The 24,240-nt window shown below is 47.3% G+C and overlaps 7 protein-coding genes across 7 annotated transcripts; 2 read left to right on the plus strand and 5 right to left on the minus strand.

The window, feature by feature from the left end:
• Positions 1-203: 203 nt before the first annotated feature.
• AGABI2DRAFT_73107 (hypothetical protein) lies at positions 204-1,319 on the minus strand (the record flags this gene model as incomplete). The annotated part of the gene is made up of 4 exons (XM_006462534.1): positions 204-304; positions 412-564; positions 623-1,092; positions 1,150-1,319. 4 exons carry the CDS (start codon positions 1,317-1,319, stop codon positions 204-206), a joined length of 894 nt encoding a protein of 297 aa, XP_006462597.1.
• A 1,021-nt stretch (positions 1,320-2,340) lies between these two features.
• On the minus strand, positions 2,341-2,746 carry AGABI2DRAFT_193707 (hypothetical protein). The gene has a single exon (XM_006462535.1). The coding sequence runs from the start codon at positions 2,553-2,555 to the stop codon at positions 2,394-2,396; it is 162 nt and encodes a 53-aa protein (XP_006462598.1). The 5' UTR covers positions 2,556-2,746; the 3' UTR covers positions 2,341-2,393.
• A 1,261-nt stretch (positions 2,747-4,007) lies between these two features.
• AGABI2DRAFT_179291 (hypothetical protein) lies at positions 4,008-5,622 on the minus strand (the record flags this gene model as incomplete). Its single annotated transcript, XM_006462536.1, has 6 exons — positions 4,008-4,425; positions 4,488-4,548; positions 4,601-4,793; positions 4,881-5,194; positions 5,335-5,472; positions 5,577-5,622. The coding sequence occupies 6 exons, from the start codon at positions 5,620-5,622 to the stop codon at positions 4,008-4,010; spliced, it is 1,170 nt and encodes a 389-aa protein (XP_006462599.1).
• Positions 5,623-7,252: 1,630 nt separating this feature from the next.
• On the plus strand, positions 7,253-7,591 carry AGABI2DRAFT_137256 (hypothetical protein). The gene is made up of 2 exons (XM_006462537.1): positions 7,253-7,320; positions 7,393-7,591. Exons 1-2 carry the CDS (start codon positions 7,283-7,285, stop codon positions 7,523-7,525), a joined length of 171 nt encoding a protein of 56 aa, XP_006462600.1. The 5' UTR covers positions 7,253-7,282; the 3' UTR covers positions 7,526-7,591.
• Positions 7,592-7,681: 90 nt separating this feature from the next.
• AGABI2DRAFT_207032 (hypothetical protein) lies at positions 7,682-9,356 on the minus strand. Its single transcript, XM_006462538.1, has 5 exons — positions 9,132-9,356; positions 8,768-9,079; positions 8,555-8,711; positions 8,043-8,502; positions 7,682-7,989 (listed from the first exon to the last, which is right to left on the minus strand). The coding sequence occupies exons 1-5, from the start codon at positions 9,328-9,330 to the stop codon at positions 7,822-7,824; spliced, it is 1,296 nt and encodes a 431-aa protein (XP_006462601.1). The 5' UTR covers positions 9,331-9,356; the 3' UTR covers positions 7,682-7,821.
• A 2,351-nt stretch (positions 9,357-11,707) lies between these two features.
• On the minus strand, positions 11,708-14,631 carry AGABI2DRAFT_207039 (hypothetical protein). Its single transcript, XM_006462539.1, has 13 exons — positions 14,279-14,631; positions 14,136-14,226; positions 14,064-14,077; positions 13,992-14,009; positions 13,899-13,938; positions 13,763-13,849; positions 13,665-13,714; positions 13,556-13,613; positions 13,419-13,503; positions 13,300-13,361; positions 12,815-13,240; positions 12,040-12,766; positions 11,708-11,966 (listed from the first exon to the last, which is right to left on the minus strand). The coding sequence occupies exons 1-12, from the start codon at positions 14,602-14,604 to the stop codon at positions 12,494-12,496; spliced, it is 1,530 nt and encodes a 509-aa protein (XP_006462602.1). The 5' UTR covers positions 14,605-14,631; the 3' UTR covers positions 11,708-11,966; positions 12,040-12,493.
• A 759-nt stretch (positions 14,632-15,390) lies between these two features.
• AGABI2DRAFT_193710 (hypothetical protein) lies at positions 15,391-15,898 on the plus strand. The gene has a single exon (XM_006462540.1). The coding sequence runs from the start codon at positions 15,650-15,652 to the stop codon at positions 15,839-15,841; it is 192 nt and encodes a 63-aa protein (XP_006462603.1). The 5' UTR covers positions 15,391-15,649; the 3' UTR covers positions 15,842-15,898.
• Positions 15,899-24,240: the final 8,342 nt, after the last annotated feature.

A 24,240-nucleotide genomic window follows, 5' to 3' on the forward strand; every position in this document is an offset into this window, starting at 1 on the left:
TTCAATCCTGTCCTTCCGAAAGGCACAATTTATGCGAATATCAGAAAAATTTAATTAATTTAACATTAGATGATGCTACAACGTCGAGATGGATGAAAGATAGATAGCATGGTATCGCATGTGCCCTTGAGCTCGTCACAGGAATATTCCTCCCACATAAAACGAACGAGATAAACCCAATTAAAGTTGAAAGTTGAGGGAAGTTAAAATATGCTCGACAACCAGCCCGTGATAGCAACCAATTTTTGGTAGCCTTTATCGCCGGTAAAGCCTCCAACAACTAGGATGAAATGTGCCAGACAAGCTGGTGGAAGAAGCTTGATCAGTATTGAACCAGAGACGCATTGGATTCAGACATACCTGCGGCAATGAATGCTACCACAGAAGCGACTGGATATGTCTTCTCTAGACCCGAATCAAGAGTCTTCAGGGGCTGTTCTGAAGTGTAGCCCTCTGATTTCTCGCTCGCTGGGTTTTCATCCTCAGCAGCAGTGCGTGCTTCCATAGTGTCGAAGAGTCCAATGTTAAGGTCGTACGCAAGAAGCGCTTCGTTAACAACGGCGGCTGATGATCACATGGATCAATATATTACGTCATTCAATTCATTAAACGGGAAACATACTCTTGCTTTCCTCACTCTTGCATTTATTCATGCCTTCTCTGAACCAGTCCTTGATTGTCTTCATATCACCTTGGGTGGCCTTCTTCGAACTGCTAAGTTGCTTGAAAGTATAGAATTCGGTACCAAGTCCACTCGTAACGTCCAAATCGTATGCCTTGGCAATGGTTCTTCGCATAATCTGGCCTCCGCTCAAATCACCCAGATAACGAGCGTATGAGTGCGCCAGTAGGGGGGAGGGATCGCTAGAATCAGACAAATATTGAATACGGTCCACGTATGATCGGAGTTGGTCCGGCATATTTGACATGAGCGATGTATGTAGGGGATGTGATTGCCATTTCGAGACCGGAACTTGCAGCAAGTGCGAAATATCTGACTCCAAAGGTGTGGCACGTCCTAATAGAGCCGGATTGTATGTTGGTTCAAGAGTGGGGTGAGTCGAATGACGTTCTAGTTGACGTTCGAGTGTACTGTAATAATGCTCCAATTTAGCCAGAACGGCAGAAGGGAAAACGAGGTATACTGACTCGTATACGTGCCACAACATCATCAAGAATTGGATGTACTGATCCTTAGGTAGTTGGCCACTAAGCAAACGGTTTGCTCCTACACTGCTATTTGCGCGATCATGCGACGGCTTCGTTGCCTCCCGCAGAAGAGTTGCCAAAGGTTGACTTAAATCGAGTATGGCCGCCATGTCCGGGGTCGTGATGAATAGGAGTCAGTAATGGGGGTTAAAAGGTGCAAGAGAAGGGGGCAAGCAACCGCGAAATATAAGAGCTGTTGAGCATAAATATTTATGGCTCAGCGCCAAATGCGGAGCATAACGACGCGTGCTGTGTGGGTCGCCTGGGGTCGCTTCGGTGGAACAGCTTCCTTGCGAGCTGCATTTGGACTATTTGCCATTGAGACGTAAGTATGACTTGATTTTCATCATCATGATTCCATAATCTCTGAGTGCTATCTTACACACCATCATGTTGGATCATTCGCGAATCTGTTGGAAAGCCATCGCTAAACGAGATTCTTCCTTGTCGAGCAAGAAAGGGTAATTACCCGTGATTTCGCCCAGAAGTGTCTCGCGACGACAAATCGACTCGGCCACTGACCACTGTATTTTTTCTCTTCCCCGTGGCGGTCCCCCGTTTCCATAGAATGTCGTTCAGGAAGGGTTCGAAAAACATGAATACTGTAGATCCGGGATAGTGACGTGAGGCATGCTCCCTTGAGGCGCCAAGACGTCATAAGCGGCTAGCGCAGCTCGACAGCCTAACACTCGTAGAGTCATCTGAGCCTAGAGGTCCAGTTGAGGTCGCTCCTGGGGGCTTGAGCGCTCAGGCACTTATGAGCGGAGGTTTGGGGATCCAGATTAGTGACCATGATAAGCAAAAGCCTGAGCTAGGCTTCTACCTAAACTAGAGGACGATTCGTCCGTGCAAACTTTGAATTGCAAAACCGAAAAATTCGAGACAAATAACTAGACAACGGTCATCATGAGCCCGGGAGAATCCCAAACTCTAGTGTCTTGAAACCGGCATTGTAGCCATCCACAGTAGTTATGTTAGACGAAGGAATGAGCATGATCGGAGGCGAATACTATGAATGAACCTAACCCTAACCAGGGCCTCTCTGTGATGCGGTCTTGCTCCAGCTCTCTGATAATTTAAATGCCTACAACTCTCCTGCTCACTACACGCTCTGACGACTCGTCGCTCAAGCACTTGCAACCAATCACCCGCGCCCACCTCTGAATCTCCAACCTAAATTCTCGTCATCGACGGTCCCTGCCCAGTCGTTTGTTGTTTCGTCCAGCCGTCGCATCTGCTCGCCGTATTTCCATTTTCGAACCAAGTTTTATAATTCTCATGTCGTCAACGAGGCCTCTGTCCTTTGTCGGGTCGTGCGTCGTGCCATTCTCATCAAGTCGTGTCATACTTGGCGCTTGCTCGAGCGATTATAATCGACACCTAGCCTTGCGCTCAGAGATTCCCGATGTCCGAAATCATTACATTGCTAACAGCATGGTTACGCCCTTATACTCTATAACAGCATGATAACGCATTGCTGGTGGTGGCATTATGCTCCTATTAGCTATTCACTCAACATGGTTATGCCCGATGATTGGGAACTTATACCCATATTTGTCCTCAAAATCAGCCATGTTTTCTGCCACGCCAAGGGTGTCAGGCCGCTTTTTTATCTACGGATGTCTTCTGCTCCGGTGCTGTACACTTCCTACCACAAATAGCATATTTCATCATTGAACAGACTTCTTTTAACAATGTCAGAACTTTGATTACAATGATTTACACTCCCAGCGCCTTTCTATGGGGTTGAGCTGTTCCCGGACCGTGTCGACCGGTTGGTTGGTGGCCTCTGTTTTTGGGATGACCCGACTGCATTCGAACTATCGATCTCACAGCTTACCGGTTTTCAGGCTTCTATAGCCCATGCCTTTCACCCCGCAAGACTCATTGTCAATCGTTCGGAAAGACGACTACCACCTCACTGACAAAACAAGCTAATCTTGTTGTCCCGATTCCCGGATCTTCTAATTTATTCTCACTATGCCCATGCGGCGTATCTTGTTCTATTCGGGATTCATCTATCACCACCTGTATGAGTGCCGTGTGCGACCTTGTAATCCATTCGCAGCAGCAGCTTCTATCTGTAATACAAGCCTGCCTGGGCTCCGGTGCAGAGTGCTCGTGATACGGCTACCCGTCGGATTAGTATGTCATTTCGAAACGAAGTTTGACCTCAGTAGACTTTTTTTGTGTGTGATGATGCCATCAACCCGCAGCAAGCATATGAGCAGGTTTTAAAAATAATCTCATGTCTTTTTGTTCGCACTTTTTGAATCTTGGATATCTCGGGTTTGGAGTGAATCATTTTCATCAGGCCCTCTAACGGCTACGATCTAATCATATCCGAACAATGACCCGAATTCCAGAAACCTCGGAGTTGGACAGGCGATTCAAAATTTTTGTCAAGTCTAAAAATTAATATACATATACAAAAATTGGCTTCGTCATGGGCTGCTTTGTGAAATGGAGATTAAGGAAACACGCGAGGGTACAATTAAGAATCATGTGAGCACAGAAATGGAGGATTGTAGAAAGAAATTGTTATAGCATCCAGTTGAAATTCGAATCTGGATGTTCAAGAGTTTACGGCAGAAAACGAACATTACGACATGTAAACCAAAAATCCAAAAAAAAAGTAGAACAGAAACAAAAATCCTGTAAAGCGTCATCATAAGAGTCGTGGTTTATTGTGTTCAAAAACAAGGCCATTTGCCCGATTTCTTTAGGTGAATCTCGTGATCACTGATAGATACTTTCAGTTCCATGAACTATCGGTCAATGCCAGGACAAAACGCACGTTATGGAATAGATGGGCTCATTGACCTCGATCTTCGCTTGAGGTCCTTTGCACAAAGCTTCGGCAACTCTTTCTCAATGACTTTATCATTTTTATCGTCGTCGCTGACTTCTTCCACCTCCTCTCCTCGATCGGTGCTCAAGCCTTTCTCCCCCGGGTTCTCAGCACGTTTACCACCAATCAGTACGCCGCCCCCAATCACACGCCAAGTGATGGGGAAGAAGTCCTTCTTTTTCTCCTTATTGTCTTCAGTCTCCGAAGTGTCAACTCGTGGTCTCTCAATATCCGGTTCCCCGCTGCCCTTGAAAGTAGCGATGCAGGGTGCCTGTAAGTAGCTGTCACTCTTCCGACGCGGCCTTGTGTTTTGCGAATGACTCAGAGTCATGGGAGGCACAGGAGGAACATCTGTGCTATGGATGCTAAAATAGATATCATAAGTATACAGTCGGCGACCACGCAAAAAGCAAGAGTGGTGACTCACAAAGTACAGCGATCACCATTGGGACACCCATTCTCAACGGTGTAAAATTTACAGGGTTTGGCTACCGTCAAGTCAGCTAATAGAAAACCGTTCAAGTGATATTGCGCACGTACTCTTGTATTTAGTGGTCTTCCGTGAAACAGTCCGAATTATACTGCGACGGGGCCCCCTTGTTGCCTGATTTCTACTACCCCATGCTCCATCCCACGAGGTTTGGTGTGGCGTTCCGCTAGAGTCCCAAACAGGGGATTCACGCATCGCATATCCTTCGGGTCTATCGAATAACGGTCGATCTTCAACACGAACCTGCGATTGATGTTGAATATGTTGATGTTCTACAAACTGCGGGTCCTCAGTGAAGACGTCGTCGTCGTGGTGATTCACTTGAATTACATTTGGATTTCCCGTCCTAACACAATCTTTTTCATCCTCGTTCTCTTCGTTTCTCGTCAAGCCGAGGGCTCCGACCGTAGAATCAAAGTCAACGCAGGGCGCGTCTAGCTGTGGACTAGCCACCGACATTGAGGTTGAATAGGATCGCGATTTAACGTCCGGAGACTGAACATTGGTAGGAATTTCAGGGCTCCCAACAGTGAAAGAGCCTGGATGTCCTGGGTAAAGGCTTGCTGGTGCCCAGGGATGGTAGTAATAGGGTGGTTGGGTGGGATAAGGATTAACATAGCTGCAAGCTCCAGTGTATGATGACGCTATACCATTATTAGTATATCGATGAAACTGAATGACAACATTGGGGCCTACGGTGAGATGGTGGGGGTATAACATTGATATCTGACAAGACAACATATACATGATCAATAATACGCTGCGCTTCAACGGGAACACTCACCATGGCCTCGCCCTAACCCATGTAGCCCTTGCATCGAAGGGGGAAAGGTCAAACTTGGCATAACTGACACATGCGCGAAGTTACACTCTTCGGCAGTGTTTGTACATAGTCCAAATTGAAAATACTTGCAAGGTTTCGCTATGTAATTTGTCAGCAAACTATAGAACATATATGTCGGAAGTGTACCAAACGCAAAAAACAAGTTGAAAAGAAGATGGAAAGTTGGACATGCAAGTACTTACTGTGGCGCTTCTTGAGCGGAGGATACTTCTTCGTTTTGGTTGACATGCCGTGTATTGTTGAGGAGAAATATTTGCTCAAAGTCAGCGTGCAAAGTCGACGAAACCAGGAGGGAATAAGTCCGAGATGCAGGCTAAGCTTATGAGGAGAGCGTCTAGGTATCCAACAATAACAAGGTTTCCAGTGGAAGAGAGGCCAAAAGACAGCTAGCCGAAACTGCACCCTATATTAAGCTCTTCGACAAATATGGAAATCGGAAAGAGCACAAAATTAGCAATCAGATGGATGCCTAAAATGAATAAACCGTCCAAAAAGGAATCGACAAGACAAGCAAGAATGTGGCTTGGAGGGATGATATTTGATCGATGTTGTAGGTTGGGCCGGGGCTGGGCAGACTTTGTACTTTTGAGCCGTGGGCTTTTGTCTGCGGATCGGAGATGAAAAGACAATATTTAGAAGTGTTCAAACTGATTGAATGTAGGGGCTTGATTGTTAAACGGTATGAGGAGGCCGTAATCCGTGGTGTGGCCTGATTTAAAAACGGTGAGAGAGAACATATGAAGAGACGGATAAAAGCCTCACAAATGACCCAATACTATATCAACAACCACAGGAACCATAAAAGGGCAGTGACAAGGTGAATCTGAAGCTCTTCTCGGTTCAGCGCCCCAATTCATAGTAGAATACGTACATTGAAGACAACAGAACAACAAACCACCCAAATTCCAGCAACAAAACAACGTATAGATCTCAACTCACACTAACCGTGCCCCAGACGGTGCCAGAGTGAAAGAGATGAACCCGGATGGCCAAACGGAAAAGCGGCTAAAGGGTTTCGTGAAGTAATCCCGTGACAGTGATGGGCCAACTCCAAGTTTATCCGTTCTTAGGGATGGAACACTTGAAAGACAATAGAGCCCTGCCACGAGTCCGTAACAATAAGAAACGGTGGGTTCGCAAGTCGGGGTCGCCACTATTGAGTAACCAGATGGGGATGAGAGATAGGGAATGTGGGCTGGACCTCCACACTCGCTCCCACTGCGCCATACATAGCCAATGACTGCAAGTTAATGGAAGGCTCACGTATCTGGGGGGTTTTTGAAAAAATCGTCGGTCACTTAGAAAATCAAGTTGATGGCGAATAGAATTCGGAGCCCTGTTGGTACTGTTTGCCGTTACCCTGACATGACAATTTTCAAATTCAGTGCTCCTCCCGAATGTTTTCAACCAAACGAGGTATCATCCCTTTAAATGTGTCTGTTATGAATCGTTCTGTTCTGTTCTGCGAGGTCCAGACTGTGGACAATTAACTTTTTGATCGAAGTAAGGACCAACGCGGGGTGGACATTACCAGACGAACCGGGTCCCAAGAGGTTCCAAGGTTTAACAAAAAAACATGACCAATGACCAAATGCGTATAAGATTTACTTGTACCTGGAAGTCTTATTGTTTTTCTTCCAAGAGGTTCCCAGCCCATGCATATATAGACATGAAGAGCTAAATTTAGCCAGAGTTTGTCATTACCCTGAAGTTGAAGAATGGAAGCCTAAGTCAATAACATCATATAAAGATGAGCGAAGCGTCTTCTTAGCGTACGACATCATGATGGTGACACGAACATGCCGGGCTCAAGAAGGCGAGGCGCAACATATTCGTGCCCTCGTTCAACTCGAAATGGTTCCCTGACGGTCGATCTCCATGAATGAATATGGCGGCGATTGCTATGCGACAGCTCTCCTCCGTTATCTGGGAAGGCCTACTCAGATTATCTCACACTGGCCGGTCTGACAATATATCGGTCTAGGTACTGGAACTCACGGAATGGTTCTTCGCCCCCGGTCAGTTCAATCGAGTCCATACCAACTTAGGTTCCAACTTCCCTCTCCCTGCGATTTGGACACGAGTGCCATTCTATAGACGGCTCAACCGTTTAAGAACGCCAGAGACTTGATATGACAATGTGATATCAATGATTGCGATAGTATTGAGCTCCAAGCCTCGTGTACGACAGTGTTCTGAGAAGAGGTGTGAGATAAACCACAGTTGCGAAGTTGATGCATCAATCAATCACCTGAATCATTACGTCAGTCCTCGAATTGGTCAAGCGTTCAGCAAATCCCAGTCGTTTGTACTCTGCAATTAGAGAAATACATATTACAAACGACAGACAACCAGGTAAGATACAACACTAAAATCGCAATTGGATATATCATTGTGAGGGGAGCATCAAGATGGGGCATTAAATCTTCAATCATGTTCTTCGTTACCATGGAATAACAGCGGTGTTGATTCTGTCGCTTGTGGTTCATGTGACGGTCGACTGCCAAGAGTATCATGGATAACTGCTGATGATGGACTTGTGTGTGGATTCGAAGGATGGCACGGTTGGGTTACGTCGGCTTTGCATATAGGGCACTAACGATGAAGTGGGTGAGAAGTATGCTCAAATCCACAGGTAAAAAACCTACCAGTTTTTTTCGATGGATAAGCCACTCGTCTACTTCGCTGAGATGGAATATATGCTGGCAAGGTAACACACGGACTCTGTCTCCTTTCGCAAACTCGGATAGACAGATAGCACACTCCAGTTGGGCTTCGAACCACGGGTGGTGCATTAGCCGCTCCGAAGTAGAAGCATCAGAACAAGCCGTTGGACTAGACCCTCGTTCGGATGTAGCCACTTCTACAGGTGACCTCCCTTCTTCCAGATCGACGTCTGAGGAGCGAGGGGTATCGTAAACGGGTTCACCGCCTTCATGCTTCTCCCAACCAGTGCCTGTATATACTCGCCATGGAAGTCTCCGGACAATGTCTTCGGGGGCACGTTCACGTTGTGCTGCACGAGCAGCCCGTATGCGGTGTATGAGCAGGGTAATAAATGTCAAAACTGATGGAAGAAGCAAGATGACTATGAAGGTGATTATTGGCCTAAACCATTTTCAGAGCGATGACGAAGGAGTAAGAAAAGGAGGAAACCTACGAGTACCACTCCCACGCGGAGTATTCTGCGGTAATCAGAAGACTAAGTGTTTGCAGCCCAGAATGTGTGGTATTCGAACTGGATATGAGTGTGTAGAGTTGCATATAGTCCGAAAACTTGATGTAGGTCGCGGCAATATTGATGTCAGAGGCATCCTCTTGTGGAGCAAGTGAGACGGCTGGAAACTCGACCAAAAGGGCTGTAAATACGAACCTGGGCTGTACATGTTAACGAGGGTATCAGGATAACCCGAAACCTCTGGGTCTTCTCCCCCTACAACGACAGCTTTCGCACCAAAGCCCTGTACCTCTCGTACTTTTTTTACAAACTCGCAACCACCGCGTTGAACAAGTGCAATCCATGTTTCTGTCGGCTGGCGTGTGTCTGTAAGGCATAGTTTCGGGCAACCTGAATTCGATGGGGAATCGGAGTCGGTAGTATCATTGCTTCCGCACGGAGCAGTAAACGAAGAAAGAGGAATAACGTAGCCCAAAATGGGATCTGCTATCTCTGCACCAAAAGCAGCTATGGTGTGCATTAGTTGAGGGAAGATCCAGCCAGAGATACCGATGCTCACCCGGCCTGGAAGTGTAGGAGATCACAGGCGAATGGTCAACGACAGAGACAGTACTTTCAGACCCCCAAGCCCAACTCCACAACCACGTCCTATCGGATTGTGTTGTTGTCAGAGAATCATGGGTGATTTGAGTAGGCGTGGCGGATGCGAGCCAAAAGAAAAAGGGGAGAAAATTGCAGACCACAATGCCCAAAAGCATTGCAGGGGCGGGATCAGTAGTTGGCGGGAGCACAGAGGCTCATGCCAGGCCTGCAATATACACCGGCACGTGTACTCGGAGCACCTTCCATATATATCCATCTTCATCTCTCCCTGATGTTCGCTCGATCCATTGCCACAAGCTCCGTGGTAAGACGCCTGCGTAGAAGACTGATGGATTAGTATCAACATGACAGTTACTCCTCACCTTCCACGGTCCAGAACACTCTGCCACTCCTCATGACACTATGAAGTAATGAGTCGAAGGTCTTGTCGCTCGCTTTCTCAAGGCATGATAACTCTTTTCTTGCAGGGGCGCAGGAAGTATGATTTCTTGATCAATTGATCCAATCATCAATTCCAACCCTGTGGAATGGGGTCTTCTGATGGCTGCTGGGTCAAAAGTTGTGCTGAAGCGTTTGATTGACAAGGGTCAAGCACAGCCCTCACATCCTCAAATCGTCAAAAATATCGACCACACACCATATCTTGGATTTACTTGATTGATCAATAGATCTTACCCGTCGTGCTTTGCCATCTTCAGTCACAGTATACCTCTGCAGAAGACTAGAAAGCCTTACTCATCCTAGCCGATTGTTCAAACTACTCACTTCATTCCTGCTGCGTCGCTCAAAAACCTTCGCTTCTCGATTCCTGTTTCATAAAACTGTCCAAATTCGAGGGTATCGTTTCTGGTGCAACCCTCAATATCACGCCGTATATCCCTCTGAGGCACAATGACTGACGCAAAAAGCCTCCAAAAGGATCAATACATGAATCGTGATGGTGTAAGGCGTTACACTCTATACGCAGCACACTCAGATTATGTTCAAGACTTAGTCTGTGACTGGGTTGCTTTGCTCGGTCCGGAGATACAGGTAAATTCCTTGCCAGTTTATATGCAAAGATTTGTCAACTGTAGGCCTCAACTCGTACGGTGCAAAAGTGAGGATATACTTGTGTCCAATAGTTGGCGTCTGCTAACCATTCGAAAGCTACTTGGGCCGGTGTTGGCATTGCCAGCCCAGGTACACAGGGCCCCGACTATTTACCTCATCTTGGAGCTGAAAGTAGTCAACATCTTTTGCATGCAATCAGGTATAACAAAGATTCGCCCCTTAAGACTATCATTGACGATTACGTCTCAGCTCATGTTCTCCTCCAATCTTTGTATTGCTGCGAATGGCGGGGCACTTGAAGAACCGGAGTGTCACATCCATCTCCTGCCATCACGGGTCCTTGAGGTCGTCCCTAGCGTGATACATGTCCGCCGTATTCCTATCCTAAACATCGTCCGATTGGATAGACCCGCGCTCCGTGCTAACAACTTTGATCCGGTATGCTGATCAAGGACTCTTCACTCTGTACCATCGCCGTTCAGCTTCTGGCCTCGGTCAGACTTCAACTGCAGTGAGGTATTCTAGTCAGTACTTGGACGACGCTATCATAACCGTTGGAACGCAAGAGAAAGCTACTTCATTTCCAACACTGCCGGTGGTCATTCCGGAAAGGGTTCCTTTTCCATCATTGCTCTATTTGATCTGACCGTTGGGTCTGGTGGCTGGCCAATTGATTGTATGATAATGCTCTCTTGCTTTTCTCCAAAGGTCGTGATCCGGGGTTGATTTTCTGATTCAAAAAATTATACCCGCGAACATCAGCCCCTCCGGAGAGATCTGGGGGAACCTGACCCCAGTTGAGAGGCTACTAGACTGGATGCACTGAATATGTTCTAAATAGTATATGGCGGTGTGGAATTGTATCTATCCAGTATTGTTGTAATCAGTGTTTTTTTATCACAATTTCCCCAACTGATGTGATGTCACATGCACGTCAAAAGCACAGCAGTTGTTGAAATGCTCATTGCTCTATAGTCCTCTCACTGCAATCATCATGTCCCTCCTCGACAAACTTCGTAAAGGTGCTCAGAAAGCAACAATACAAGCAACTGCATTTGCGCAAACAAGCTCGAGCAAAGTAGCCAGTGGGTCAAGGGATTTTATGCAAGGCTTCTCGCTCCCTGGTGAGGCAGAGAAAGCAGCTAAAATTCTGGAGAGTTTCTTGGGTATGTATACATCTGTGCTTGACTTTCAAACCTGCATAACTAATTGCTTTCACGTTTCGACCCTTAACTACATCGACAACTTCAATTATGGATCATCGTATCGAAATGGATAACAGCCGACCCCGAACGACCCGACTCAGCACTTAATGCCATCCCTAAAGCTGTCCTCAATCGCGCCAGAGGTTAGTCTTCTCATTTTCCTTCAATCTCGAAGGTGACTCTACATCACCCCTTTACAGGATTGGCCGTATTCCAAGTAGTCAAAGCCGGTTTCGTATTCTCTGGCAAGGCAGGCTCGGGTATTGTCATCGCCCGTCTTCCTGATGGATCTTGGTCTGCACCATCTTGTATTGGTACAGCCGGTGTGGGTTGGGGTCTCCAAATCGGTGCCGACATCACAGATTTCGTCATCGTCCTTAACAGCGAAGATGCTGTTCGCGCATTCTCGCTCGGCGGTAACGTTACTATCGGTGGAAATATTGCTGCCACTGCTGGGCCTCTCGGTACCGGTGGTAGCGTGCAAGCGTCACTTGCCCACCCAGCCCCAATGTTTTCTTATTCACAATCGAAGGGTGCGTTACTTTTGCTGTGTTGTTCTTCCCACATTGTGTTATGACTCTGACTTTTACTGCGGTGCGTTCACAGGACTTTTTGCTGGTATATCCTTGGAAGGGACCGTGTTAATCGAACGCAAAGATGCCAATCGTGACTTCTATGGATCACCCGTGCCAGTCAAAGATATCTTAGGTGGTCGTGTTCCTCCTCCTGAAGTTGCTTCGAGACTGTATGAGATTATTGAGGCAGCAGAAGGGCTCGACGAGGCAGGGCTTCCTGACCAGGCCTATATCCCGGACGCAGGAGGCGGTCAGATAAACCTCAACCAGAACAACAATCAGACCGTCTTCGATGCTGATGGCCATCACTAGCGTGGTCTACTTTCTTTTGTTCATGCCCTTCGCCCTTGCTATATACATGTAATTTTATATGCTTTAGGCACATGCGTTCAAAGTACGTTGCAATATTACTCTAGAATTGTAAAGACATGAAAGAACATGACAGAGAAAAGTAAACCAAGTATGTGGTATTATAAGCAACGGTATTAAAAGTATTTATCCCAGAATCCAACGGTGCCATTATGGTTTGCTGCAAAGTCCTCGATGCCGAGTAACTTGGTGACAAGACCGTAAATCTCAACATTAGCAAAGGTATCCATCACGTAGGTGTTATCCGACGTCGAGTGCCAACCATTGATCGCCAAATCAAGGAAACCTCTCCTCTTCGACTGGTGCAAACTCTTGGTCACTGCAGAGAAAGGACCATGAGCAACAAATATGGCTTGCATGGCTACCTCAGTATTGTCAAAACCATGGTTCTACAAGTAACGTTCAGCCTCGAACGATATGCGTGATAAATTGCATACCCCTTTCGTCATATGCTTGTTTCCTTCCTTTTTGGTCGTAAGGACATGGTTCACCTTGGGAACTATGTAAAGGGGTGAAATCCTTTCATTGTTCGAAAAATGCCATCGGCCAGGCATAGTCTCCCGTGTGAAGACCTCGAACTGTCCCGGGTTTTTTTCTGATGCTTGATATAACTTCTCCTGGTACATAGTCTCATTAGTACCTTCGCGGAACCTGATACCCATGGCTGGCCACCCGTCTTCATGTTCAATCGCTTCCATACCATCCTCACCAAGGATCTCATCGATGTTGACAAGTGTGTAATCAGAAGTATCCACCATACCGTGATCACTGACAAAGACCACATCCACAATGTCAGTCAGATTTCGAACTTGCAGCTGGGTATGGAGATGCTTGGCAAACACGTCAACCGTCTCGAGGGTTGCCTGATTGAATTTCGGTCGGTGAAGCACTTAAAAGCAGTGAGAAAAGGCTGGTAACTCACGTTCACCTGCGCCGACATGGGACCATACTTGTGACCAGCCTGGTCTAGGGTAGGTTCATAAGCTATAAAATATCAGTGAATCAATCGAAGCAGGCCAAGTTGTACATTTGTATAAGAACCTGTGATGAGTTGAGGTCTTTCTTCGAGAGGAAGGTCAATCCACTGGCAAATCTGATCCAGCTTTGCATCCAACGATACTGGTTGCTGAAACAATAGATCAGGGCTTGGAAGTACACAGTTGGTTCCAGTGACATACTCTCCATGGTATCATATATGTCGGTGAGGCACCACTTGCCGTTTCCAAAGGTCCCGGCCTGGAAGGAAACGTGGTGGCATTGGCAAGTGACGAAGTGAATGCAACTTACCACATGAGATTGGCTGTTAGCAATCCCGCTTTCTTGGCAGTCTCCCACATCTAGGAATAATAGTGAGGACAAGTGCTATCGATCAAGGTGGGACATACAGGTTCGCCTTTCCACCAGTGTGAAAGATAAACTGTATCTGCTTTATTGTAGTGGAACTCCGTATCCGAGACGGGATCCCAAAAGTTCTGCTTGAGCTTAGCTCTCGACCATTGTCCATAATGTAGTAGGGCTTACATTGCCTACAATGCCATGCGACTCCGCATGAAGACCGGTCCTATTGAATGTTCCATGTCAACACTTTATCTTACCCCGGTGAGTAGGACATACATAAGAGCCCAATGATTTCTACCGCCAGCTCATCACTAACCGCATTTAAGTAGATGAAATATTGTTACTCACGGGAATGTCAATGTCTAGAGTTATACATATGAGAATGAACCGTCAGCGCGTCAGCAGTGGATAAAGACGTACAGGAAACACAGGTCGCATAGACTTGGCACGGAGCCCTTGTTTACTAATTTCCAAAAGGTGGGGTGTGAGGCCTCGGTCAAGGTAGTCGGCCCTGCAGGCATTGTGAGTAGAAAGCCTGAAAGCAGCTTGCTGAGTTAACCCACCTCAGGCCGTCGATAGAAACGAGTAGTACCGTCCGCTTAAAATCGTGCGTTCCATTGGACCTTAGCACACCTCGGTGGAATAGCAAGTTCGGGTGTACAGGCTGTGCTATCAAAAGCGTCCTCACAACAGCACCAGATAGGAGAATGCAGATGAGAGTTACAGCGACAGCTGCAACCTTTTGGGATGACCAAACATTGGGCCGCGTGTCGGGTTCGGGTTTCTCGCTGTAATCTTCGCTGAGGAGACCTTTCCGCTCCTCAAAGTGAGAGCACTCGAGAGCAGTTCCATGCTCTGCCTTCGAGTAGTGAATGTCGTTGGTAGCCATTACAGCAGTACGATTGTAGGTAAAGCGGAGGACCAGCCGTGCTCGTGACCAGCCGTAGCGCGTCAGTCTAAAAGCAGGTTAGCCCTGAGGTACTTAATCGGCTCCCTCGCATCTTCGCCAGACAATAATAATGAATCAAAGTACAAATCTATTCTTCGGAAACGCGCTCGAAAAACTGCTTCAATGTACCCGCCAACACCTCTGGAAGAGCCTCCACATCACGTAAAACTACATAATACTCAAACGGAAACGAATCAAGGTACTTTTGTAATTGCATCTCCAATTTTCCATCAACATTCTTAAAATCCGCCTTCGTCATAGTCAGGATAGAGTTTGAGTTGACATCTTTCGAGGAAACCGACCCCGGAGCAGTGGAAGAATGGAGAGAATCTAGGACGATGAAAACAATCATGACCTTCTGTTCTTCTGCCTTACGCAGAAGGGTCCTGAGTTTGTCATGGTCTTGACAAATGCCGTCAGATACGATTATTTCCAATTGCCATAGGTCGGCAGCAGAGGCAGAAGACATAGACCGACGCTCCCGAGCGCTTTCTAGAACCTTTAAGCTGGTGTCGATGAGGGAAAGAACATTGGTTGCCTTCTGCTTGAATGTAAATGCATTGAACACCTGTGTGCCGGCTTGATCTGTGAACGGTCCCTGGTCAAAGCCGTGTAGAAGGTCAACGACTCCACCAAATTTGGCTATGGCTATATCACCGGACTCGAGGCGAGTTAAAGCCTTCGAGATAAGTGCGAGGGTCTGGTAGGCGAGATGGACTGAGTGTGATTCTGCCATAGAACGGGAATCGTCAATGGCAATTAGGACTTGGTATTCCCTTTGGCTAGGCTTTGTCCGCCGAAGCCAAATCTTATCCTTTGTGTAGTCACTGGCAATGTAGGGTATGATTTTTTTCATATTCAGTCTCTTTCCCGTGCGGAAGTCACCCTTCAAACGAGTAGCCAAGGTTGGTTCCAAGATGAGTCGGAGTTGCTCGCAGAGAGCATAAGCAAGATCGTGTGTCATAGATTCGTACAGTCGCCATATATGCTCTGCGCGGGACTCGGGGAAATTCTCACTTTGCCACTGCTTCAATTCTGCCTCGGCATTTCTATTGATCTCTTCTTCCACCTCTGCATTCGTTGTCGGCAACGAAGAGTTGACTACAGTCGTAGGCTCCTGTGGATCTGGTCCGAACCCAGGCAGAATAGCCCCCTCGATATTTTCGCGGAGCGCTGAGGCAGTCTGTTCTGACTGAGATGCGAGTTCTTCCTGGGGTTTTTCATGGTGCTCAGGCTGAACAGGTTCATCGACATCCATAGAGAAGGAAGGATCAAGGTACGGGTCTTCTTCAACGAATTTTAGATCATTAAGCTTAGCAACTTGTTCCTCCTCGGCTGCTCCCAAGGCTTGCATATCGTTGTCCTCGTCATCCGGTTGGAGGTATTCAAGCTGAGCAGGCGTCTCTGATGGTCCGACTTTGGGCTTCGGTACGTCAGCGGGTTCGCTGCCCAGAATTTCGTCGAAACGTTGCTTGATTTCTTTAAGAGTTTCACCAAGGCTTCGGAGGGGGTTAGCTTGCGTTTTCTCTGCGGCAGAAGATTGTTCGTGGCCTTGTTGTTCACCAGATTGAGCATTCCCCTTGTGGTCATCCGGACTCTCCTGAGTAGAATGTTCTCGGATATCACTGTTAGCTCTACAGCGTCGTCAGTAGGGTGGATGAGTATAGATAAATAGGACAAACCCAGCCTGTTTGGTTATTTCGACCCTCTCTGAACTCGCTTTCTGTCCACTTTCCGCTGCTGAGCTTCCTGTCTGACCAGTCGAGGTAGGATCATGGTCCATTGTCTGTGCCTCATCATTCAGATTGGCATCTCCCTCTCCCACTGAGGTATCTGGACGAGCCACGACTTCATCGGGGGCCCCTTGTTCTGCTGCAGGATCGGGATCCTGCTGCTCATCTACTTCTGTTTCCATCTTCTTCTCCATTTCAATGTCTGAATCATCAATCATATCATCTTTTTGCGTCCCGTCGCCTTCCTCGCCTTCAACTTCATCGTTTTCGAACGCATTATCATCGTCCATTTCATTGCCTTCGGATACCCGTTCCTGTTCCTGTTCCAGTTCCCGTTCCTCGCCTTCGCCTTCGCCTTCGTCTTCCATCTCATTGTTTGTGTTATCCCTTTTCTCTTCCTCGCCCAAATCCAACTCCATATCTTCCGGGAGGTCGAGAGTATCCGCATCTTGAACATCGTCTTTCATCGGTGCACCAGCAGCACCCGGCGGTTCTTGCTCTTGCTCCTCAGTTTCGGGTGCCTCTTTTGATTCCTCCGTTTTTGATACCTCATCTTCCTTCGACCTTTCCTTTGATGTTTCCTCGTTCTCCTTTGCTACCATCTCGGATGACCCACCCTGCTCCTCTGAAAAGTCCTTATCTGTTTTGTCTGGTAAATTATCTGAGTCGGGAGGACCGTCTTCATCTCCCCAGATCTTCTCATCCAGAGCCGATGGGTCGGTGGGATCCAGGTCCTCTACTTTCTCCTCAGGATCCGCTTCACTCCCATCAGATTTATCGTCTCCTTCCATCTCCGACCCATCTTCCGGGACATCTTCCAAAGCACCTGCGAAATCTTCTGACATTTCAATTGCGTTATCATCGTCATTGTTCTCCTCCCTCTCTCGTTCTTCGGTGTCATCCCCCTTCAAACCCTCAATCTGACTTTCGTCTCCTATCTCCTCACTGACGTTTTTCGTCCCAGACCCTTCACCGAGTCCAGTACCGTCGGCGGCCTCTAGTGTTTCTCCCTCACCATCGCCACCCTCTTCCGTCTCTGAAGGTTGGCAGAAGCCTTCCTTAGACAACCTTAAAAGGGTGACGCAAATGACATAATCGAGCTTGAACGCCGCTTTCGTCCACCGGGCATGAATGGCAAGCTGATCTTGAGCGAGATTTTGATAGACGTGCAGGAAAGGGAGGATGCATTGTAATATATGCTTCAACTCTTTTTCGCCTTGAATCGTGGCCAACAGGGTAGTGAGTTGCTCAACGATGTGAGAAAGTGACAGGAGGTGAGTGAAACCACGAGTCTCTTGAAAGGCTTTGGATACAGATCGATCAGTCAATTCATCTTCATCCACATCCACATTCACATTCAACTTATCCATTTCCTTAACCATTGCTTGGACAGCGAAAAGCAAGGAATTGAGAAGAGCCTCAGTCGAACTATTCGAACTTTCTTCGTGGCAGGGCTCAATCTGAATGCAATCTGCATTTTCGCTGGAAAGCCAGTTTTGACTCGGTTCAAAAAGGTATTGCAAATGAGGATAGGTCGACGACCATTCTGCTAAAGCGGATGCGCATGATTTGAAAAAGTCGAGGCAGGCCAAAAAGGTCTCATGCTCATCTGTACAATGTTTTAACGCTTCAGATTTACGTGACGTTATCACTTTTCAACTCACCTTTGGAAAGAGCAGGTACAGGCGTCTGTTCCACGGCGTCCTGAATACTCATAAGGCTGTTTTTCAGGTCGTTGCATGTCGTGAGATAATTCTCCAGTTCGTCAATTGGCACGTCCTTGGTGGAGTCCTTCTGCAGGCGTTTGAAAAGATTGAGATCCTGGGCAACCTCCGTGAGTGCACTGAAAAGCCGGCACATGAGACGTGTCGCATCCCCAATTCGGTCACACAGGCTCTTCTGGAATATTTTGACCTCTGAAGAGGCTAAGACGAGCAAGCGAGAACAGATTTTCTTCAGTCGAGTGCTTTGTTCACTCCCTGCGGCCAAACTACAGAAGGATATTGAGATATGGCAATGAAGGTGAGGCAGTAACTTACCTAGCTCTAAGGCCAATTGCATTTGACAAGCCTGACTCCAAGAAAGATTGTCCGCGTAGCAGCTCACGCGTTTGGAGGTCACTATGATGGTTCGAAAGTGACGCACGAAGTTCTGGGAGAGAAGCGAGGAGTTTCGAGAAGTAGGCTTCGGTCTTGCTCAGTCCAAAGTCAATGATCGCGTTTCCAAGGACCGGTTGCCCTCGCAGCCACACCGGGTCAGCATTCTGGCGTGAAACCTCTGCAGTGACGTTGCTCGCGAGGCCAATTGCCTTAAGCTCTTTGAGAAGGTCGCTGAAGCCCTTGCGTTTCCGAACAAGTAAGGACTTTACAAACTTTGCGCGTTTCTCCGCCGATAAATTCTTCGGGATTGGGATATCTGACAGCTCCTTGGAAGTAGTGATGATGGCGATGGCAAGGTCATCAGCATAAACGTTATGTCGACGAGACGTGAATGGTATTATCTTGGCGTGAATCAGTCTCTCAAACTTCTTTAAAGTCGAGCCTAAATCCGACAGGGGGCCTACAAGGGTGGCCGATAGAGTATGAGGAACAGGCAAGTGAAGTTCTTCCAGTCGTTGGCAGATCAATGGTAAGGGACGGAGATCTACCTCTGTGATCGTGGGCGTTGTGGTCTTCAGTCTGTGTGTTATCGGCTCTCTCAAGACCTCCCGGAACTTGCGTATAATCTTGTAAAGCTGGTGATGGGTCCTCTGGGCACTCTGCTTCAATGCTTGCACATTAATGTCCTTCCAGCTTGCTAACTTGATGAGATTTCTGATCTCTTTATCCAAAACGATCCGCTGTTCCGTGAGGTATGATTGGAAGCTTGGTTGGAACAATCCATAATACTGTAGGAGGGAATGGATGATGCGAACCATGCGACCGAGACAATGTTTCTCGGCATTTTCTTTTGTAGTTGACAACTCAGAGATGAATCGTTCGAAGCTTTGGAGAAGTCTAATTCGGAAGAAAAACTGCCCGAGCGGACTTGATGAGACAAAATCGTCGATAAGAGGAATGGTTTTGCTCAGATATTGGTCCTCTTCGCCAAATCTCATGGCATCAAAAAGTCCCCGAATTGTTGCATTATACAGTCGGAACCACCACTCTGAAGCACCTTCAGCGAAAGTATGTGCCTCAGATTCCAGCAAACCACTCCAGCCACCCAATTCTAACCTCCTCCATCGTACAATGAGCTCAATCAAGGATTGTCGATAAGAGGTAAGAGAATTACTTCGGTTTGCATACATTTCCCAATCATCTGTTTGCAGTAGCAGTTGTTCCAGAGCAGACAACACCTTTGCGACCGGACTCTCTACGGAAAATTCTAGGATGATATCGCAGCGATCCATTAAGTGCTGGAGGACCATTTGGTCAGGCCACTCATCGAACAACGTCTTCAACTGTGCCCTGAGAGCCATGACGATGGACGAAGCATTCTTGATTTCATGTGGGTTCGAATCTTTGTAAAAGTTGTATGCCGCTAGCTCGTCTATCGGTGTCTGAAGGAAGCGACGAGCACCGTCAGCGAAACGAAGGCGGTATGCTAGTGCAGTGGTGTCTAGCGAATCAGGAAGCTCATGGACACGGGATGGCAGGATTTCCGATAGAAGATGTTTCCTTGTTTGATCTATGCGCCCCAATGTGGGTTTCTCGAGAGCCGCTGATGAGAATATGTCTAAATAAAGGGAAGTCATCTGAGCCATGTGTTCTTTAGATACGTTCTGAAGAGGCTCGGGTTTGGTGGTGCCCATCATTCCCTTGGCTAACGAATCCTCATAAGACGGGAACAAGGCAAGAAATTCCTCCTCTTCAAGTTCCGCGTCAGTCTTGGCGTCATGTTGTATGACTGCTTCACGATACAGGCTCTGGGAGGTTGCTTCATTCTCTGCTTCTCTAGCCCTATCGATGAGCCACAATCCGAGGACCTGGTCATATAGTGTTTCCAATTGTGGCAACAAGTACTTGATCTGAACGCCTACTGACACCTCTAGTTGTAATTTCACGAGGCACAAGTAGATGGAAGTGGAGGGACCGAGAATTGGGTGTTTCTGGCTGAGAGAGGAGACCAGAGGACTCCCAATTGACGGATAGAAGGTAAGCGCTGTCATAGTAGTTACGGCCTCCGAATTTAGTCTGTTCGCTTTCGAGGCAAGGCGCAGTCCGAGTCTCAGTTGCGATATAGGTAAGCTTAGGAGCGAATTGAGGTCTCTAAACTCGGGGTATGCGTGAGCGAGTCGTTGATGGAAACCCGTGATGGACTCCTGGATAACTTGTTCTTGTAGGACAGTACTCTCATTCACAGTGCTGGAAGGCTTGAGGATACTAGATATCTTGGCCTCGGATAGGACTTGGTTCTTGAACTGCCATACTTCAGCCCAATACGAGTGCAATCGAGCGACGCTCTCTCGCCCTTTGACCGAGATTGCGCCCGAATGGTCTCCTGTTGTACCACTCAGCCGATGACGGAGAACACGCAGAATGAAACTATGATTATTTCCTGTCGTGATTCGCTCGAGAACGTAGTGGAGGTGAAGCTCAATTGATGCCTGGTCTTGTTCTCTTCTTCGCAGCAGGGTAGTGGTATTTTCAATAGCGACAGGATCGACGGGTGTATCCGGAATGAGGAGTTTGAGAAGGGCAGTGCCAACGGCCACCCAAGCATTAGCAAGTCGATAGAGCTTTTGCTCCATCGTGCAGTGTGGTAGTGCTCGCAATGGCTCAAGATGGAGCTGAAGAGTTCGCAATGGAGGGTTCAAATCCGCAAACGAATGAAGGTCATCCAGAGAGGCATCCATATTTTGGAGTGATTGGGTTGAAAGTGCCGGAATGCATTCATCATGCGAGCTCAGGGATTTCACCAGCTGAGTGTTCACAGTCAAAATGAGGGTCGATGGGTAACAGAGGAGCCACATACCACCGAAATTACTGTAGAAAACAATGACTCCAATCGATTTTGCCTCGTGATGTAGCTGTCCGTGAGTGTGGTATCCAAGTGAAGATTGGTTTCCCGTTCATATGCACCAGTCGATTGAAGGGTAAAGTGTTTTGGATTACTGTTGGAATGTAAAATCAAAAACTCGTTACAACACACTATCTTTCACATACCAGAGTGTAATTGCCCGAATCAACTGAGAGGGCGCCAACATGTGATCTACGCTAGATTCGTGCTGAATCTTTGTCAAAAACAGAACAGTGCGCAAAGGGATGTCACACATACGATACGAGGTGGATCGAACAGTGACTCCATCCACATCGAGAGGGACTGTATATACTTTGTAGTTGTTTCTAAGTAGCTGGTTAATTCATTAACAAAGAGTCGGAGAAGATCAGTTACCTGTCCCAGCTTCCAGAGCCCACGACAACTGCTGAAACGCAACGTAGCGCAGTACCGGCTCTCCAGAAAAGCGGCACACAAGGTCAAGGTGCTTCTCCAACTGCGCAAACATCAGACGTAACTCTTATGACCTGAGAGGAATCACTTACCGCGCTATGATTCAAAGGTCCCGAAAGCATATTCAGAGTGAGCAATTTGGGCGTCATGTCGATTGTGCTAGAGGTTTCTGAGGTTATTATCTCTCGTTGATTATCAAATGTGATATTGGAAAGGCCAGCTAAGTCCTTAGAGGCCTGATCCAAGGTTAAGAGGATATCTACAAAGTCGTTTTCATGCCCAGATCGCTTTGTAGCAAATTGCATTGTTGACGCGAATCGAAGAACCTGTCGCCGAAGTTCTGAATGGCGCCCGTGAGCTGAGTGTCAATTTGTCACAAAACATTGAAGCTCGCCTGGTTGGGTGTTGTTATTGTTCAGAAGGTGGGCCACATTGTCTAATCGTACCCCCCACGAATCACCTGTCGGCAGTGCATCTTTACAACTCCACCGTAACCATAAGTCTACAAGAGAGATGCCTGAAGTTGGTGACGTGATCTCTTCCAGACGTACCGCATCAGTAGAAAGGGAAAGGAGTAGAGGTGGTGCACCATTTAACACATCTCTGATCATGCGAACCACCACTTGAACAGCTGAATGATCAAGAAGGGCCTGAAATGAAATGGTATGAAGGAATCGCCCGCATTTGTTAACAGCGAGAACCAAGGGTAATGCGTTCTAAAGGAACAGAATCAGGGTTGATAGGTGGTTATCTCAGTTGAAGACTCACTAGTACTTCGATGATGTCAGCATCAGAAGAGAGCGTATTTAAGATATGTTCGTTGAGGCGAGATAATTGGTCCAAGAAATTTTTAATTCCCTGATGTATCCTCTCAACCGTCGGAGTCGAAAAACGAGGCTCGTAACCATCGGGGCCTGTATTTTCGCGTTGGAGGAAAACAGCTGCAATGAAGTCTAGAATGTTCAGGACTGCGTCTGCATCGGACTCAGTAGGGCTTGTTGACAACTCATTGGCAAAGTCGTCCATGGCCTATTTCAATTAGTGAGACACGTACGTGTTTATGTGAATGTGTAAAACCCGACCTGGGCAGACAAGATCTCAGACGAACACTTTCTCACTTGTGTTAACATGTCCTTAATGCGACTGGTGACGGATAATGATGGGGCGCTTGACAACAAATTCACGAAAGCATGAAGATATTGCTTCAATTGTCCATTTGTACCATCACATGTGTCCAAAACTCGACGAAAGTACGGGAAATACGCAGGGTGGAAAGTACGAGACAGGAAGAAAGTCGATGCATCAAGATACATATCATTTGAGGCGTTAAGGTACAAGGGGAAGCGATCCATTACGTTGGATAGAGGAGTAAAGTGGTCGAGTGATCGTCCCGAAGAAGTAGTGATTTTCTCTCGTTGGTACAATGACTTTGCTAGGCCTCTCCTAGAAGACAGATGATTCAGTGACAGCAGATTTGCGTGCTCAACAGGAGTTTGAAGACGAGGTAGACGCAGGTGATCCAAAACAATTAGATAGTCATCGGGAAGGATACCCAAGGGGATGAATATCTCAATACCCCGATTTCGCATAGCCCTCGATAGTTCACCGTGTTGAGGATCGACCGTCATAAACAATCGGAAATTAGGGTGCGGTTTGATAACCTCAATCACGTCTTGCACGAGACCACGTTCATTCAAAGTCAATTGGCCGTTGGGCTCACAGAGGGAATTGAGGCGGTCCAGTACAGAAGGATTGCAGAGATTGGCACCGTCCAAAAGCAGCCATTTACCTTGACGCATTGCCTGAACCAAAGGTCCATCCATCCATTCAAAGCGTCCCACCCATGGTGACCGCAAGAGTGTTTTGATGCGTTGCTGAACCTCCCCGGAAGCGCCACAGTGATTAGTAAGATCGGAGAGAAAGTCAGAAGCCTGTCCCAGTAAAGAAACAATCATTTCTTGAGTCAGAGGGCCCGATACCGCTAGGTTCAGTGAGTCTCGCGTGGCTATGAGATCATGTAGCTCTTGAGCCTGTTTCGGATTTCTAAAATCTTCTTCGGCGAGTTGCAAGATGTCGCGAATGAGATCGATAGCTAGCGCCCGAACATCAACCTGCTCAAAACTGCCAATTATATCCATGGTGTCCGTGGCGCTATTCATGGATATCTCACGAAGTGGATTGCCTGTAAAATTAGCCAAAGCCCGAATCAAGTGAGACTTACCACTGTCACGGGGACCAGTAACAATAGCTAGCCAGTTCTGCGAGACACAGTCGCCAAGGGTCTCCATGGGTGCGGTTTGAACCTTGAGAAGACGCTCAGGGCGAGAAAATGTAGAAAAATTATGACGCGTGGTTAAGAAGTGACCAACTTGCAGCTCTGAGGGAGAGAAGAATGAGGGAGGAGCTTGCT

The sequence above is a fragment of the Agaricus bisporus genome, assembly GCF_000300575.1.
Source record: "Agaricus bisporus var. bisporus H97 unplaced genomic scaffold AGABI2scaffold_7, whole genome shotgun sequence".
Lineage (NCBI taxonomy): Eukaryota > Fungi > Basidiomycota > Agaricomycetes > Agaricales > Agaricaceae > Agaricus > Agaricus bisporus.